This window comes from Pieris rapae, chromosome 13 (genome assembly GCF_905147795.1).
Source record: "Pieris rapae chromosome 13, ilPieRapa1.1, whole genome shotgun sequence".
Classification (NCBI taxonomy): Eukaryota; Metazoa; Arthropoda; class Insecta; order Lepidoptera; family Pieridae; genus Pieris; species Pieris rapae.
The window spans coordinates 1,499,308-1,519,559 of NC_059521.1; the positions used below are offsets into that span (position 1 = coordinate 1,499,308).

At 34.1% G+C, this 20,252-nt stretch overlaps 1 protein-coding gene across 5 annotated transcripts in view; it reads right to left on the reverse strand.

The window, feature by feature from the left end:
- Positions 1–20,252, reverse strand: part of LOC110992667 (probable E3 ubiquitin-protein ligase RNF144A) — an 86,281-nt gene that overhangs the window by 60,486 nt on the left and 5,543 nt on the right. For 3 of the 5 annotated variants that reach the window (XM_045630916.1, XM_045630917.1, XM_045630915.1), the window contains 2 exons: positions 17,074–17,117; positions 10,713–11,460 (listed from right to left, as the gene is read on the reverse strand). In XM_045630916.1, the coding sequence (XP_045486872.1) occupies positions 10,713–11,420 (708 nt within the window). In that variant the 5' untranslated portion in view covers positions 11,421–11,460; positions 17,074–17,117. Of the gene's footprint in view, positions 1–4,979; positions 5,098–10,712; positions 11,461–17,073; positions 17,118–20,252 lie in introns of those variants that run through there. The other 2 variants (XM_045630918.1, XM_045630919.1) reach the window with 2 other exon arrangements.

Here is a 20,252-nt window from a genome sequence, read left to right on the forward strand (position 1 = left end):
AACAGGTTTAATTATATTAAAATTAAATTCAATGACGTAATACTAATCCGAGTAGATTTATTGAAATTATTCGCAGCTAATAATTAAATTATTTATATTTTATTTTAAGTTATAGTTGCATGTTATTTTTAGTTTCTTTTTGTTAATTAATTATGAATTACTTGTACTTTACCCTCTGTGGGTGTTTCTATTTTTTTATTGTTAAATATTAGGGTTGCCTGGAAGAAATCGCTTGTAAGCGATAAGGCCGCCCGTTGCCTAATAACTTATGTAATCTACTTTTTTAAACGTATAATTATGTTACCGATGTATGAATAAATAAATATACTGTGATCATAAGAGAGGTGTCCAGTACCGAAACCGGATGAAACAGACAATGCTTGCTGTCCACGACGCTCAGACATGAGCTGCCGATTAAAAAGAGAGAGAGAGAGAGAGAAAAATAATATGATTGCATATCAGATAAAAAAACTTTGAGTGGTTTTAGGTCGATTGAGCAAATAACTAATTTTTAACTAATAATAACTGATCAATAAAGCTTTTTTATAAATTTGACAAATATTTAAATGCTCCTAATCTTTGGGATTGATTTGCTTCAGGTCAAACAATTTGTATGACTGAAAATTAAGCGATTGAAAAGTGGCGTAAAGTTTCTTACCGTAGTATTTAAATGATAATTATAAATTTAGAATTAATTTAACTTTTTTTCTGACGTTCATAAGTGTACTTGTATACCTATATGTATAAAGTTAATTAATTGTTATGTAAAAAAATATTATATATAAAAACCTCAGTCTGGTCCTCAGATTGTTGTTTCATGACCATTATTTTTTACAGGCTTATAGGTGATCAGGCGTGTGTGACTGACACACGCCATCAAGTTTTAGATCGGGGGAGTTTTTGAAATCCACAAAATAAAGAAACATTTTACATGTGCCAAAAACTGTAGTCAAAAGCTTTGTCTGTGTAAAATTCAACAATTGAGCTCATGAAAATCCAGTAAATATCCCTTCGTTTTTCGTAATAAAAGGTAAAACGATTCAATGGTCATGAGTCAATAATTATGGTCTTTAGAACGCGAAACAAAGAGTAGATTTTTGCTATCGTAGTGTTCACTAGTGTTAAGTCATATTTTCCGCCAAGAATATAATATTATACATATATATATATGTAATACAAGAGGTAACCCACTGGCTATAGCTTTGTTTTCGTTCAAACGTTAGTCGATAAAGATCCAATCTTTTTATATACGAAGTTTCCTCAAGAATAAGCAGCCTTAAGAATAATGAAAATAGACCATGATATTATTGCCTTTTTAACATAGCTTTTACACATTTGAATACAACTTTTTCTACAGCTGTGATACTTTTTGACATTCAACACTTTTTGTCTTCAGTCACCGTGACCACGCACGCTGTTAAGCACGCGAAACGTCGGATAAATGTAAAATTATGTTAAATAATTATAAATAATACATAGCTTAAATCCGGTAAAAAAGCGTTTCCTTTAGACAACGATATTAACCGCCTTACCCCTAATTATAAGAAAATTAATAAGTTAGATTGTATAATAAAAAATTTCGATCAACTGGTTATATCTATAATAACATCATCACACCATTTGACAAAAAGAGAATCAACTCGACAGTTTTAAGTTCTATGAACAAAGAAACTTATTGTAAATGGAATCGTATTTTAGACAGTGACACGACTTTCTTCCGTTAAGAGTTCTTAAGTTAAAGACGTTAGCCAGAAAATTTCTGACTCTTTTTAACCTTTTGTATAATTCCCTATTATTTTACAGAGATAGGAAAAGACCTTTTATATACAGAACGTTACGCCACACCTTATAAGTGAAATGAGTTCTATTGGAATGCTCCAAGAGATGCCTTTTTTTTAATGAGGTGAAAATGCACTTATGCAGGCCCGCGTCAAAAATGACTAGCCTGACGCGGGGACTGTGGGGCTGGGTCTACAATCAAATCCCTCTGCTATTCAGAGAAGTAGTGAGACCCCACCCACTAAAAACACCTCAGCCCATCACACGCCCGTAAAGTGGGCTTCGCTAGGCATTCTACCCAAGGATACCAAGGCTTATATCCAACATAGAGAGCTCATTCAAGACCTGCGGTTCCGGGTCACTCGAGATCGAGCCCCCAGCCGGTCCTTCGGGCTTCCGGTCCCGGTCCTTCTACGGTCATAACCAGACCTCTCCCTCAATCGCTCAGCTGCCTCCTTCTGCAGCATTACATGCTCACAGGAGTCCAGAAGATGCCTATGTAACTGCTGCTTAAATGAAGCCATATTAAACTGTCTAGCTGTGTTTACAAGAAACTAATATCAACAACGAAAAGGTCACTATTGACATCCAACCTGTGCCCTTCATTGATAACAAAATAATCGATTTCGCAGTTTAATATCAAGTTCGCACTTACGTGATTTATTGTCAAACAATTTATCAACAGAATCATTTATTACGGAATAAACTTAAATTTAATCATTGTTAATGTTTTTAAAGCACATTTATAACTCTGATTTGCGGTTCTAAAGTTAGAGGAAATTAATGTATAAACTTTTTTTTATTAACTCAATAATAAAACAACGTACATTCTATTGACATGCTAAAGGCATGCATTTTTGTCTATACTAATATTATAAAGAGGAAAGGTTTGATTTTTTGTTTGTTTGTTTGTATGAATTGAATAGGCTCCGAAACTACTTGGCAGATTTGAAAAATTCTTTCACTGTTGGAAAGCTACATCATTCCTGAGTGACATAGGCTATATTTCATTTTCAAAAAAATAGGCATCCTTACTAAAATTACGATAACATTAACATTTGTTTATTATTTGATACAATTCTAACAGATGGCGCTGAGTTAAAGGTAGTAGTTTGGCAAGACGACGTTTGCCAGGTCATTATGTATAATTGTATGTACGAGGATAAGATTAAATAAATAAATCAGAGGCGCAAGAACCATTTAGTTCTGGGCCTCAGAATTTTGTATCATTTGTCAATCTATATAGGCAAACCAAATATAGGCAAGTAGGTGATCAGCCTCCTGTGCCTGACGCAGGCCTTCGACTTTTTGGGTCTAAGGCAAGCCGGTTTCTTCTCGATGTTTTACTTCACCGTTCGAGTAAAGATAATCCATTGGTGGCCGGGGATCGAACCTATGACCTCGGGGATAGGAGACGCACGCTGAACCACTAGGTCAACACTGCCACATGGAATTTATCCTTAATAATTAATTAGCACAAAAACAGATTTTTGGTAAATTGACGTAAAGTGGTTATTATTTATATCACATATTTTGTAATTAATTAGGGTATTTTTTACACAATTAAAATTTAAATAATTTACATAATTATTATTTAAAAGATAATATATAATTATTCAATTATTTTATTCTATTCAAACAGTTTTAAAATACAAATATCAAAGATTTTTAAAAAATTTTAATACTATAAAATCGAAGTAGGAAGGATTAAACTGGATGGAATATTTTATAGGAGATGGTGAACCTGAGCATCACGTAGCTGATGCATGGGTAACCAATCTAGACGCTTATGGTCGTACTGACTTAGAATTTTGAATACAAAAAATTCTAAGTAGCTATGTATAAGCTAGAACGATATAGAAATTTCGACGTCTAAATATTATGTATAGATAAAAACTTTTTGGAGAAACTCAGATTAACTGAAGACTACAATCATTCACAGCTTTTCGTAATAGTCTTACAAATCAAACTCTGCGCAAATACACATATTTAATATAGTCCTTATGTCATTGCCCTACGCTCCAAACAAAGAATAACAGGAAAATGCTATCTTGTTCTATTTATGTGCCATGTGGACATATACACGGGACTACTTGTGACAAATTTTTGTCCGTTTCGATACAAAATATGTCTCATATTAAGAACGCTAGATGTCAACTTTATAGATTTAAGTTAATGAGTTAGTTAATAACCATTTCTTTTTTTTTTCTTTTTATAGAACAGGGGGCAAACGGGCAGGAGGCTCACCTGATGTTAAGTGATACCGCCGCCCATGGACACCCTCAATGCCAGAGGGCTCTTGCCTTTGAAAATCAGTGTTGTGATTTAAAAAAACATGTTATTACTAGCATTTTAGGTATCCTAAACAACCGAGGAACCTCCTGCTCGTTTCCCTTCTGTTCTATGGAAAAATAAAAATATTTCACGAGCAACGGTGGATTGAGTAAGAGCTCTCCTAATATTCTGTAGGAGGCGCCAACGCATTTCCAGTATAAATAACTGACCTTGCACATTTTAAAAGTCGGTAACAATAAGTCATATAAAACTCTTTTTTTTAAATATGATTCTGTGGCCATAGGTCAGAATATGATAAGTCATACTGAAAAACAATGTACTTATTGTGTGATCTATGACCACAGATATAATCCTTCCGTACGTGTGTAATGTGTATGTCACTGAACTCCGCTTAAACAGCTGGACCGATTTGAATCAACTTTTGTATGCGTTTAGGCCCTGGATTGGTAAATAGGTTATTTATCTATACAGCAAATAAATAGCTGTTGTACATAAAAATTATCTGTGCATGTGTTCGTAATTAAACTCCTTAACCCGCGCGCCGGACAGATTCTGTGTGTTCAAGTGAAGTGCAGAATTGTTTACATTATTGGATATTATTTTGTACGAGATAACGTCTATCGGATCCACTCGTTAATTATATATTTTTAATCTGCTTTTAAACCACGACGATGAACATTGTGTTCAATTCTTTACATCGTACATGCATATTTTAGTCGCCCTTTGCTGGCCTCCAGGAAGCATGCAAAATCGCCAACATCACTATTTCTTTGGTATTCAACGGAAATTGTATAATTATAATCATTTCATACTGAATTTAAATTACATTTTACACTTTAAAAAAAATGCTATATTTCCTATTTAATTTCAGACCCAAACATGCCTAAAAATAAACCACTACATACCCTCGAACTTTTAAAATCACTCGGCATAATCACAAAATCCACTAAACACTTAATAAAATCACACACAACTTATCAAAAATAATATTGTTCGGTGTACGCACCAGACGTCTGCGCGACGCGCGCGTTCGCGATAACACAAACTTGAGTTGTGACGCTCCCGGAATTCCTTGATATCATCTAATTCGGGGGCTTAGGTGGAAAATATTTTTTACGTAAACAATTCTAGTTGTCTCTGGTTTATCTATTTTTTAACTGTTTGTTTAATTGGGCTTTATGGACTGGTACTATTGTCTATCGATAATGGCTATAACATCGCGCTACGATCGAAGCGGATAAAGCGCAGGGCACAGTTACTTTGAGATAAATGCGTCTGCGCATTCTCCTTGTAATTTACTTCCTTAACAAGTTACTTTTTATTCGAATTGATTATTGTCAATTGTTGAATTAATGTTTTTGTCACATGTTTCTGTATGGTATGTTCTAGATTTTCTTGTTTAATTTATTATGCATAAATAAATGCAGCTGTGTTGGCCTAGTGGCGTCAGCGTGCGACTCTCAAACCTAAGGTCGTCGGTTCAATCCCCGGCTGTGCACCAATGGATTTGGATTCAACATTTTCTCGAACGGTGAAGGAAAACACAGTGAGGAGACAAACATCTCTAAGACCCAAAAAGTCGACGACGTGTGTCAGACACTGGAGGTTGTCGTATAGTGCGTATGTGGGTCCGATACTTTAGTAATTAAATCAGTGGCGCTTCAACCTTTTTAGGTCTAGGGCAAGTGATCAGCCTCCTGTGCCTGACACGACACGAGTTTCTAGGTATAAGCAAGCCGGTTCGCCGTGTTTTTCTTCACCGTTCGAGCTAATGTTAAATGCGCACATAGAAAGTCCGTTGGTGCACAGCCGGAAATTTAACCTTCGACCTCAGGGATGAGAGTCAATTAAGCCACGAGGCCGAAACTGTTCCCGTTAATTAGGTATAGGAACTAATAACTTAAAAGTGGAATAGGGGGCTCGTTTGACCCCCAACTCTACTCTTACTTTTAAGTCTTGTTCATATTTTTACAAGTATAAAACTTTAGATTTCCGAAACTTGAGGAAGGGAATAAATGATTAATCATCATTAAAATATTAAGTATCAAAAATTAATACAAAATGTTTTTTTTCTGTAAATTTATTTATTTATTTTATTTTACAATCAAAGATTCAAATGTCATAAATTATTTTACATAAAATGTAGGTACTAATATTTCATAAATTCTCATTACAAAATTTTAATTTCTCTCCCTTCTCACTCTCTAAATCGGTCTAAATCGCTCTCTCCCTTTTCTTCGACAAAAAACGCTGCACATCTTCGTGACGCTTATATTAAGTATTATGATTTCGTTTCATCCGTAAAAAAATTATCCTCATACTAAAGAAGTTTTACTTCAAAAAGGCCTGATTCGGCTCTGTTATGTGATGGTGTAAAAATGAGGCTTTGTACACGAGTGTGTATGTGTGTTGTGCTCATGATACAGGTGATATAGCCCTGGATAATCTTAATACTCCATTCAAGCACATTCCGCGATGGCTTAAAGATTAAACAAGTCAATTAAATATCGTTAAATATATTTCGTAGAATTAATTACATTTAAATATAGCTAGGGCTTATTGTAATTCCATGTAACTAATGAGCAACATTAGTCATTGTATTAAATCATTTTTACTCACACTTCCTTGAAAATGTAAATTGAGGCTATCCTCGCTGTTCATAACGGTAAATAATCGAATGCTAGGGTTGTCAACGCCAAATTACACATTAAATAATCCATGAATTAGCCAGGGATAATCAACCTGGCAATGTAGGGCGAAAAATAGAAATGTGACTTAGAAGTTTCTCGCGTATGTTAAAATTGTCAATATCATAATATATATATATATATATATATATATATATATATATATATATATATTAATATATAAAATATATTCCTTGCATTGAAATTTGTATTGAGATGAAGTCAAACTCAGGCTTACTCAACGATTATAACCAAGAAGAACAGATAACCATCAAAAGCATGTAAAACCAAGTCTCGTAACAATCATCATGTTGTGATTTTAACATCATGCAAGTGATTTTAACATACGAACTCTACATTGCCTGCCTGCATTAATAATCCGTGGCTAAGTCGTAGAATATTAAATTAGTTGTCAACCCGAACTACTGCCCGTGTGCTCTCTTTTCTAAAAACTTTTGGACAACCCTACACAAATGACCCCCTTCGCGAGACACATCCATATCGCATTGTTCCAGTTTTTACAAGTAAACGTCAAAGGCGCTCAACAATAACATCACAAGACTTTCTTATTTGTAGCGCTAAAAATAACTATATGCGATGGCCTAGACCTTGAAAACTAAGCGTCCAACAAGCGAATATTTTGAGTGTTTAAATTACTATTATATTTTTTGCTTCTATTATTATTATCTTTTTCTATTTTTGCGTCTGTGGCACAAACGAACGGTTAGACTTCTTTACTTATACTGTTATTTTTTAATATTATAATTGTTTCTACTATTATTATTACATTATTTACCTTTTATTGCGTCTGCGGCGTGCTCTGTGGAATACGTCTGCTTCACAGCATAATGCTGAGCCAGGTCCAGTTACTACCACAACACACACACACATAACACACTTATAATGTACCTTATTTTTTATAATTTTGATTATTATTACATATTACTATTTTGTGTGTTTCTGTGTGGATGTTTCAGAAATAATAAATGGTATGGCTGTTTTTTTGTTTTCTTTTTGTATAAAATGTTTTTGTGTATTTTGATTATTTTGTTATCAAATATTGTTAGTGAAAAAAAAATTTTTTTTATAGACCGGGCATGGACACTCCAATAACAGAGGGCTCGCGACTGCGTTGCCGGCTTTTTGAAAACTGTCAAAAGATTTTAAGTTTTTCAGCACAGTTTTACCCCCCACAGAAGACGAAAGACAGCCTGTGCGTCTGCTGAATTTTCCGATAATGGATGCCCAGAGGGGATTTGGAATCGTGTGGTACCTTGGGCAATATGTTTTTATAAGCTACAACATAGATTTAAATGTAACTAAAATTAATTTGAAGTATATTAAAACATCAATAAAATTTGTCCTTCATTTTCGCTAGCTCATGTGAATATAGCCGTGTAGGCTTAGCTTTATTTTGAATAAACGGACTGATAAATGTCACTTCAATGACAGCCAAAGTCAGTGTTGCCACCTACATGTAATGCCTGGAATGTAGAGGTAAACAATATACCTGATGTATTTATTACACGCTTGCAACATATTTTCGCTTTTACTATTTCTCACACCTTCATACAATACAATGCAAACCCGACTATTTCTAATTCCTCACTCTAATACAAATTATACACGTTACTCAGTCATGCATCAGATTTAATATAAAAATGCTTAAAAAGTAATAAAAAGACTCTGGTATCCTTTATTAGATAGAATGGCTTTATTATTCCTTTTTATATTAAATATATTATAATGATCAATGAATCTTATAATTAGTTAAATATGTGTATATAGTACATATACATATTTGTTTTTTTTTATACGTGGGTAATAATTTTTAAGTGTAGTTTATATTTATGTTTGAATATGTGTTCTATTTTTGGCTTTTGCGTATATTGTAATTGTTTAGAAATTGTATAAGTAGCTGTAGGAATACTGATAAGCAACTAAAAAAATAAAAATAAATAAACGCTTTTTCATATAAATAAGAGCTGCCCCCGCGAACTTAGTTCCTTCTTAATGCCTAGCCTACCTTTTTAGTACCTAGCTATTTTTTTTTATATAGAACAGGGGGCAAACGGGCAGGAGGCTCACCTGATATCAACGATACCGCCGCCCATGGACACTCTCAATGCTAGAGGGCTCGCGAGTGCGTTGCCACTATTCAAAACTTTTTAAAAGAAACTATTGTATTCGAGTGCTCCTCGTTAGTTTATCCAAAATTAGATCATTCCTACTGCAATAGTTACGAAATTTCCCTAAAATAGGCTTCATATTCACGACCAACTAAACATTTATTTATTAATTTATAAGTCCTAAAACAACATGCATGCTTAAAATATACAAGAAAATTTGATTTCACGAATTTTACACACATAAACATCAATAATTGACATTAATGACATTTTTATAATATATATATTAGATAGAATTACTTAGAATATAATTATTATATTAGAACATAAAAATGTCAACCTAAATAATACATTGTGAACTATATAGAGACACAGGATGTATTTTATATAATATATTATACTCTGGCCTTTATATACTTAAAGAGTTATTTAATATAAAAATTATAATAAAAATCCCTATATATGAGCAACAAAAGATGCTTAAGTTGAGTAATTTGAAGTTTTAGACACTCGAAAATGTGTTTTTCTTTTTAGGCTCTAAGTAATTGGTTGAGATGATAAAGCCCTTCCGATGGGAATCTGTATGGCCGGAATAGTATTACCATTAACCCTATATCCTAATTCCAAAAAAAAGCTTTTTAAAAATGATTTTAAGTCTGACTCCCGTCATAAATAGATTTTGAGATATAAAAGTCATTAAATGATGTTATTTCGTGCGTGCTCCATCGAATAATAAGTTGTCACGTCAAAAAAAGTACAAATTCACGAGGGAAATTATTGCATTTACCGTCGCTCCAGTGTATGAGACCTTAATTTCTCTTGGTATTCACGGGCGATAAACATTCTGTATTCAGCGCAGAGCCGAAATACTTGTATAAATAAAGAATAACAATGTTTGAGGGTTGACCCCGTTCATGTGAGTGCATGAGTAATGTTTATTCTTGTATTCTCTGCATTTGGATACTTTTGTTGTATGCTCTGTAATTGTATAAGTGTACAAATGCTCGATTTAATTATTATTTTAATTTAATTAACTTTTTTCTACAGCTGTGATAATTTTTGACATTCAACAGCTTTTGTCTTCAGTCACCGTGCTTTGTGCGGGACAAAGCACGTGGAACGTCGAAAAACGTTTTTAAAATTATGTAAACAATTATAAGTTTATATACATAGCTTCAATCCGTTAAAAAAGTGTTTTCTTTGACCTTCAATTACTTATTAGTCAAAGTTAGTCTAGATCGTATTGTTAAATGATGTCAATGTAAATAAAAAAATGGGCGTCATCACTGTCTATGAAAACATAATTCATAATTGCAGACAACAATAAATACACTTAATATTCTTACACATTTCTAAGGAAGGAAAAATAATGATAAAATGCTAACGATATAAGCAACAACATAGCAACGAAACCCTCTCAATTAAATGGCGGAGGCTTGGGTTATCCGACCGTTTAATATCAGAGGAAAACCCAACAAAATGATTTATTAAATAATAAAAACTTATGGGTAAAAATTAATAATCTTTATAGGTGGATAAACCAAATTTAGTTAGTTAGCGTTCTGAGTGTTTTTTCTTATGTAATAAGAGGGAAACGGGCAGAAGGCTCATCTGATGTTATGATCTGATGTAATACCGCCGCCCATGGACACATAGCCTTGCAGGTGCGTTGCCGGCTTTTAAGTATTGGTACACTCATTTCTTGGTACCTAACTCAAATTGGTTCGGAAATACTACCGTGTTATCAAGTTATAAATAGTACATCGCCATTTTAGCCGATAACCTTGCGAAATTAAAACAAATACTTAGTATACAAACTTACCTTATCACTATCTGACGGTAGAGTCCCATACCCGTACCAGCTCCTGGCCGGTCGAAGTCTTGGTTCCTCCTTTGGCGACAGGAGCCCACTCCCCCACCGGACTACACCTTCAGCCACAGCCGCCACCCCAGGAGTGATTGGACTCCCATTAGGAGACTTTGCAGACCCCCCTTTCTCTGCCACGGGCGGTAACGTAGGCCGGGCACATCCCGTCCTCCTTTCATAAATCCGTTTGTAAGTATCATCTATATCAGTCTCTAACAACCCCTTCTTATCGCTACCCCGCTTCACCTCCCTCTTTTCCTCCTTTTGCGTCCATTTAACATCGACTTCCACACGCTTCTGACTATCATTCGAGTCCTGCTTACATAACAGAGCCTTCTTAAGACTTTCACTCGAATCCTGCTTCGCGACTTTCTTATCGTCCTTGAGCTTTTTGTCCTCTTTGGCGAGAAGCGCCCTCTTTAAGCTATCAGTCGAATCTTGTTTATTTAAGTGTTTGCGAGGGCACTCCGTGTTGAGGGAATCGGTGGTTTTTGAGATGAGGAGCTTCGGATAGTCATAAGTGGGGTGGTCGGAGGGGGGGTTAAGTTCGAGAGACCGGCGGTTTTTCTTTTTGTCGGCGGGTGCTATCTGTGCCTTGACCGGAAGCAGCCGACGCGGCAGGAGGCTGCGATGGTCAGCGAGAGGGGACTCCGGTCGCAACATCGTTGGCAGCGATACGAGACTGCCGCGATTGTGAATACGCCTGCAACAAATAACATAATCAGATGACTAAGTTTAAATTACACACTCACTCAAGTATCAGTCATTTAATTGTTATGAAGGCCGAACCCTATGTACGCCGTATGCATCAAAACTTAATAAATGAATCTTTATTCAATGTTTTCGAATTAAAACTGCCTATTAAAGTCAATCTCCGATATAAAAATCTGACTCATGAAAAATATTTAAAAGCTATTGGCACTGGTTAGTATCAAACATCGTAAACAAATCTGAACCGAGTGAAATTGCATTAGCCCGATAACCGGGCACTTCTCGAGATAATTTACACTCCACATTCAAAGCTCACTCATTTGAGTTAATTCGGTTACACTAATCTGTATGAAATATGATTCATCAAAACTAAACACTCTTGATTTCTCTTAATACATTTTAATTGCACAATCATATCACATGGGAGATACAGTTAAACGAACAATTGAGAAATTTTGCGTCGCCATTATAAAAAGAGACGATTTCAATTTGACTAAGAACCTTCACAAAGCAGTAAAACGAATTTATTTCTCGCTATAGAAATTATAAAGATGGGTATCACATACGTTAGCTATTTTGAAAAACGTTGCGTACTTTACATAGTGCAGTACAGCTGAGTGGTTCCTGAGCAATGACCTGGATTCCGCGTGATGGAACTCATTACTGGAACCTCAACGTGAACATTTAATTGGCTCTAAACTATCAGTCAGGCGTATTGATTTAGGTCACTGTTAATCTTTTTATTGAGTACTAGACTCTACTTGCCCTCATTAAGGATAAAATACACGTTTTATCGAATTTTATAAAAACAATGACACCGGATTTAGACGTATAGAAACATTTTATGTTTCTCATGAAATGCTAGTAAATGATGAAAGAAAATTTTACGTTTATTATAGAATGACACCTACTGCGTTTAATTATATTTTAGATCACATAATAGAAGCGAAAATTTATGGGAACATTCTTTAGGAACATCGAAACAAACACACACAATACCCAGGTTGGATGCGCGGTACGTCGATCACTTCGGACCGATAAAACACCGCGTCCGATCTAGCAAATTATCCGGAAAACCGGATGTCCAAGTAGTGGAGAAGCTTTAAGTACTGTTGTGAGTTTCTAAATCGGATCGGTAATTTACGTTTGACGTACCAGAGCTGTGGAGAAAAGGTCTAAGGCTTACAAGTCCGTTGCCAGATTTTTAAGAATTGGTACGTCCTTTTCTTAAAGGATAAGTCGTACTACAACTGGTTCAACATAGGGGTGGTGCGCGACAAAGCTATAATTCCACTTTACAATATTATTATAGATAAGGAGTGATAATTAATTTCCAAACAAATATTCTATTTAACATGTTCATAGCAAATAAACATAATTACTAGAACCAACTCGTGATAAAATTAATAAAATGATTGTCATACAATGTTTACCCAATGATCCTTATGAAGTATTTGAATAATCAATCTCAATGTCCCGTTTACTTTGACGCAAAACATTGTTGATTTTTCTCAATATTTGACGTATTCTTATTGACACAATATTAACACGACAAATATATTTTATAGTATGACGTAGTTATAAAATTTCTTGGTCCCCACAGATAACTTCAACTATTTATGGAAGAGGCCAGACAACCGCCGGTCTTAGTACAGGCTAACCTGCCCTCGCCTCTTAAAAATTATCGGCTCTTTTTTATTGTCCGTACAATGAACTGACAAAGTTCTATTCTTGTTAGTACCTAATCGTTTTTATTTATGCTAAAGGAGGCAGACGAGCAGGAGGCTCACCTGATGTTAAGTGACACCGCCGCCCATGGACACACGCACTGCGAGAAGGCTCGCAAGCGCGCTACCGGCCTTGTTGGAATCGGTACGCTCTTTTCTTGAAGGACCCTAAGTCAAATTGGTTCGGAAATACTTCAGTTGGCAGCTCGCAAAAAATATTTTTTTATTATGTAAATCTTAACTTGTTTCTCCAAATTAATTTATAAGTTTGTTTCGTGTGTGTTTGTTAGGGTCGAAACGGGATTGGGGAGCGTTCAATTACGTCACGCAATTGTTGGAGATTCTTGACCCAATGAGAGATTGGCATATAAACGTGTTGAAATATTTCTCGATTCTCTTATATACTAATCAACGTCGATTCGAGGTTCCCATTTGAATTAAAGTTTTATCTACAACATATTTTCCTCTATTATCAATGGGTACACTTACATACCGATAAGTGTTAATGTAAACAAACAGTAGGTCACTCGAACAAGGCATTGAAATGTCTTCCTGCATGACTCATTGGCCCTTTAAACGCATACGGTCATAAGATTAATCGGCCTAAGGTTACATTGGAAGATCTTCAAAGTTATTCACTAAGGGCCGGATTTATATATAGGATAGGCTAACGAGACGGGTCGTTTAAAAATCACAGGTAATGATACAACACCAGTTGTAATAATTACGATCTGTAGATTTTCTATGCATAATATTTATTAAGGAAACTAAACAGATACATCTCTTTACAGTTAAAAAAAAAGTAAAACATACAAAAAATACATTGGACATATCCACAAAATGTTTCTTAGATAAGAAATGTAATACAAAACAAAACCTGGCAGCCCAAAATTCATAAATTAGGAGAACGACAAACAAACAAGGCTTAGAACATTAATTTATTATTAGAACATCATTAGAACGTTAACTTACTCTTATACCATCACAAATACGTAAAACTTGTAATCCTAGATAGGCAAACAAATTTCATCTATTTGATATATCAAAACTAGTATTTCCGTCTGCCCACAAGTACTGTTACCGTCATAAGAGAATTTTGTGTATATCTTATACATGTACAATATAATTTACGCGTCACGTTGTATGGCTGCTATGGACTCTTAAAGTACTTAACTGATTTCAATCAAATTTGCACACCGTGTGCAGTTTGATCTATCTTAAAAGATTGGATTAGCTTACAAAAATATATATAATTTTACCATAGCTGCCATTGTAATTATAATTTAATAACATCAGTCAAATCAGTTCAAAACCGTTACATTGCTTATTTGATTTGTCAATATTAATAGATTTACTAAATAACTAAGTATTTGACAGTCTGTAATATTAATAACTTTAATCATTATCATGAATGTTGGCGCGATGGAGTCAGCTGCCATCGACATATAATTTAATAACATCAAAGTCTAATTTGTTAAAAACACTTACAATTTTGACTATCTTTCATAGTCAGATTCTACCTTTGACTTTCTACCTTCCTTCTCCACACGAAATCTACGCATACCTGTACCATTACTTAGATGCTACCCTCATTTCTCGTTTTTAGCTATCACTCTGCCCATCATATATAATAATTAAGCCTCATTTATGTACTTAAAATTTTACACAGAAATAATATTGTTTTAATTAGTTAGGTCCACCTCTTTCTTTTCTTCTCGTGGCTATATATATAAGAAATAATCCTCTTGCCCGGACTACGCCCTTGACTTGCGAACTGGTAGTAAGTAAATGTAAATTTACAATAAATTAAATTTTTTGACGCTCATAACTGTACTAGTTTACCTATATGAATAAAGATATTTTGATCGATTGATTGATTAATATAAAAAACACATTTTCGGTGTGACTTAGTGGACAAACCCCCACGTCATAGGTTAATTCCGTACGCGACCGAAAATACAATCAACGGTTTCGCAAATGGAAAACAATGGCTGTTTGTTAGAAATATGGAATGAGCGCACCTTGAGAAACTGTCTAGATCTGCGTGTGAAATCGATTTAGCAATTTTTACGCTTCACGGATTTCTCTAAGTAACTTTTGTTAGAAACTATAAATTTATAAATATCTTCATCTCACAAATGGGCTTATGTCAAATATCACTTGTTTGCTCTGATTTCACAGCGACGTTATAAGATTTTTTAACTAAAATATCCTAACTATTGCCGCCACACCAGTCTGGTTTGGCACAACTATCTCCATCATATAGCCATCAACTATAGTGCATAATACCACCGCATTTCTGAGCCGCTTTATCTCTTGGTGAAGATAAGTGGTAACACTCTGCATCTTCTACCGCATTTACCAGAAAATATTCAGAGAAGTTCGGATTAATACCAGCATCTGGGCTTTATCACGGGCATTGAGGGCGGCGGTTTACACTTAACATCAGGTGAGCCTCCTTCCCGTTTAGACCATGTCTTTTAAAAAAAGCTTACAAATAGTGCAATAGTTTAAAGTTATACTTTTATCTTTTTAATAAACGTCTAAAGTTTATATATTAATATACTTATATATAAACCTTAGACAGGGTAGATCTCAATAGAAGGAATTCGACAATCATAATATTGTTCTTTTACGTCCTTGTAGTCTATACTAATAGAATAACACGCACGTTGCCTCTTATCCGACTTACATAATAGATATTGAACTAATTTAATATAGATTTTTCCGTCTTGTGTGGAAAAAAATACCGTTATATATAAATACTATACTATACGTTCAGACAATGTATGTAACTTGGCGAAATGAATTGTCAATATATAAGTACATAATTTATTTAAATGAATCCCGCAAGTCAATGTAGATTTTACTTTTATTTGCGATGTGGTTTTAACAGTTAAAAATAAACCCCGGTTCAGTTCTGCCGCGTTATAGGTAATCGCGTTGTATTCACGTAAAACAGTTTTTTTTAACAATCCAAAAACTATGAATACAAATTTAATCAAGTTCATTTATTAATTTAATGACAACACAATTGAAACATGTGCAAAGGTACGCACTGATAAATCATTCAACCATTGATCGATTTTATAACTATCTTACAACCTACTTTGTTCATCATGCTCTTAATGAGATTTAAGTTTATATTTAGTTTTAGTTATTAGTTTTTTTTTACTTCTTTACTATAATATAGATAATTATACATACATATAAAAAAAACAAAATGTAAGTGGGTTATATTAGTTATAAGGCAACGTGCTGCCTTATAGATAACAAGCGATTTCTTCCAGGCAACCCTAATATGGAACATTAAAAAAAATAAACATCTACAGAGGGTAAGTTTATTTCGTGGTTGCTGGTTTAATATTTCCCTTACTAGCTTGCTTATAGTTTAATACAAATTATTGATGGGAATGTGCATGAGTGTAAAATTTCTAATGTCATATTTTCTTAATTTTATTCGTAGTTTTAATCCCCACAAAAAACTTAAGTAAAAACGGGTCCACACCACTCGCATGAACAAAGGCAGAAGGATAGACACGGTAAAAATTCCCCACCAGAGAAAAGAAAGTGAGGTCGGCCTCTTGCACGGCAGATGATATTAAAGAACTTGCTGGAGAAAATTGAGTGAAAATCCTCAACATACAGAAAGATCCCTATGATCCTTGGAAAAAAATTCTATACAATTATAAGTGTGTATCTTTTGTAAAGATGGATGAATGTTTTTTTTAATAGGATAATTTTGAATAATAAATAAGTATCTCTATTATAATTGAATTTCTGAGTTACAATACGCCTTTGTCTGTGCTCATCTTAGTTATTCTAGCCAAACAGCTATAAAGGTCAACTAATTCTCTATAGTAGGAAGAAAAACGTACCATTATGTTGCTATATTGACTTGAAGCGGCATCGTTTCCCTTTCCTGCAATACAAGGAAATAGTTATTCACAAATCAGCTTTAATTACTATAGAATTAAACTCTACTAAAACCCAGATTTACTGTTTAACTTCACCGTCAAAAAAACATACAATTTGCCTAATTTGCGTGCCAAAGAGATATTATATTATGTTCACCTTCTATACTTTTACTAAAAACAGTTGACATTATTACTTGGTATATTCGCAATGAGCGAGGCACATAGCAAGATGCACAGAAGATGGACTTTAAAGGCAACTACGGAGAAGACAAAGATAAATGAACGGAAAAAGCGACAATGGCTTCGATGTGACAAAACAAGGAAGACAAATAAAAAGATGGCAAGATGATATAAGTAACCGCTGGCCCTATGTGGCTCCGTAAATATAAACCGTGAAGAGTGGAAGCTATTGGTGGCCTGTGTCCAAGGACAAGCTGTAAAAATAACTTGCCTTGCGGATTAATTTAATGTTTATAGTACTTCACATTTTGATGAACTAGGATAAGTATTTTACGGCAATGAAGGCGTTATTACTATTTGGAAAGGAGCAAGGTCAAGAAGAAGAGGATGGCCCAAAAAATGTGAGGAATATGTGGATAGAAGAGATGACGAAATGGAAGCGTTAGCTGGAAGCGAATGGAAAAATAAAGCTGTCCTGTAGCTGGAGGAGGCCTTAACTTATACAGTTAAGGCCTGCTCCAGGTGTTCGGATTTATGGTACTAAAAGAAACTAAGATATTAGAATAACAAGAAACTTTATATAACAATTTTAAGATTCAAAATTAAACGGGCTTTTATTATTATTATTCGCTTCGGCTCTCAGTACCTAGCTTTCAATTATTCAAAACTCGCATTCCGAGTAAAAAAAACATTAATTTTGTATTAACTATGCGTATAAATTAAAAAAAAAACGTTTATGCAAAATCCAAATGGAAAGTTCAAGAGGAGGCTTGAACCTTTAGGCCAAACCTTTACCCACAAGGAATACTGCAGAACACAAAGACACGGAAATAACAATTACAAAACCAAACACACACTTGATATGTAATTTTTGTAAAACAGTATGGAAGCAGTTTTTATTAGATCAACAATCAATCTGCTACTATGTCCTTTGCGGATAATGCTTTAAACTACTTTAGATTCCAAACAAGAAACTGGTTTACCGCGCAGTCTAAGAATAGATTCTAGAAAAACCGAGGTATAGGTCATTCTCATACGTTGCTAAAATTTTAACAAAACATGTTCTTAAAAAAACATGTTTGTAATTGTTTTATTACGTCATTTAAATTGCAACTATACACAAACTATGGCAAGTATATTATATAGTTGAGAATTCTAGTATAAAGATAATATTTTTTTCATGGTAGCAGATTACTTTCAGTGCAATCCGCAACCTTGGCGCACTAATGCAAAAATAATAAAAATAAATAAAACAAAACCATAAAATATGTACATTGTGTTACCTATATGAATTTCTGACTTGACTTTGATACACGAAATTTAAATTTTCTTAAAATCGACCTGATTGTTAAACAATTTCTTAAATGCATAAAACCTTGAAGTGCTGGTTTGGCATGGAAACTTTTGTTTTTACAATTGTATTTCAAACCTCATAACAGATATTAACAACAGAAAATAAAAAGATATATATATATATATATCTTTCTTTTTATTATAAATATATAATTTTAAATTTATATGTATATGAACATTACAAAGTTAGTATTCAGTTGGGTCTTTAAGAGTAGGTATGGTATAATCACATCTTGGCTATACCCAGAATGACGGCCTTATAAAATATCGTCAACCTTTTCCAATTATTCAAAATCCAGCCATGTACTTGCGAGTCTCCTGGCAATGTATGTGTCCATGGGCGGCGGTATCTTAACATAAGATGAGCCTCCTGCCCGTTTGCATCCTGTTACATAAAAAAAGTCTATTTCCATCTCTGGCAATTTTTATTTTTTATTAAAAAGCACTTGACACACAAATCGTAATTGATGCTATAAAACTTTTTATGACTTATATTGAATAATAATAAAACTATATTAGAAAAATGTTTGTAATACATTTTATTCGGCTATTGAACTGTACAATTGTTTGACCTATATTTTAATACCAAAATATCCTATTTGGATGCCTGATATCGTCTTATTACTTTGTAGATGCCATGCTATCTTCTAGAAAATGTACTAGGATCAAATACGCTTAAATAAGGAATGAAAACTGAAAACATTTTTAAACTGCCGTTTCACAACTGAGCGTTTTTCAATGACGAGCACCATCACTATGCGGTACCAGCTGCCCACTGAAGTATTTCCGAATCAGTTCGATTTAGGTCTCTTCAAGAAAAGAGCGTACCGATTCTTAAAAGGGCGTCAACGCACTCGCAAGTCCTCTGACATTAAGAGTGTCCATGGGCGGTATCAATTAACATCAGGTGTGCATCCTGCAGGTTTGCCCCTGTTCTATGAAAAAAATTTGTATAGAACGTGCGTTTTTTAAGAAAACACGTTTTTCTATCTTAAAGTAGTACTTAATGTAAGTATGAAGATCGAGATAACCGCAACACTGGATCAAGAAGAAATTTCGATGTAAGAAATTTCGGTATATTCTTTCAATATCCGTAGTGCTAATATTGCAACGTTCCGATAGCTCGGTACAAAAACTCATTATTAAAATCGCAATGCAATAACTACTGGGAGATAGATTCCGGCCGCGGCGCCGGTTTCTGTTCGTTCGAAGATATAAAAGTTCAATAACCTCGTACAGAGTATAATCCAGATGCAGGAGTTCCGACAGGTTTGGGGCATAATTTCATTTATTTCTTTGACTAACAAAATTGTAAACTTTGAATTCTCGCAAATTGTTTTGTTCAGAGAAATTGCAAAGAACCAAAATTTTGTAACACAGCCATGATAAAAAACAAGTTTTAAAACGAACGTTCAAAACATTTTCGAGAGTAATCTGTATTTTTTATTACACTCGAGTTGACATTTATATAAAGTGTTCATCAGTCGCTGAATTAATAATGAAATTAAAGATCAGAAAGAAAAGGTTTTATTTGTGAAAATCATAAGTAATTCCCAGCAGGTGAAGCACCGTTACAAAAGTCCCTAAAGTCGGCTATTGAAAGAAGA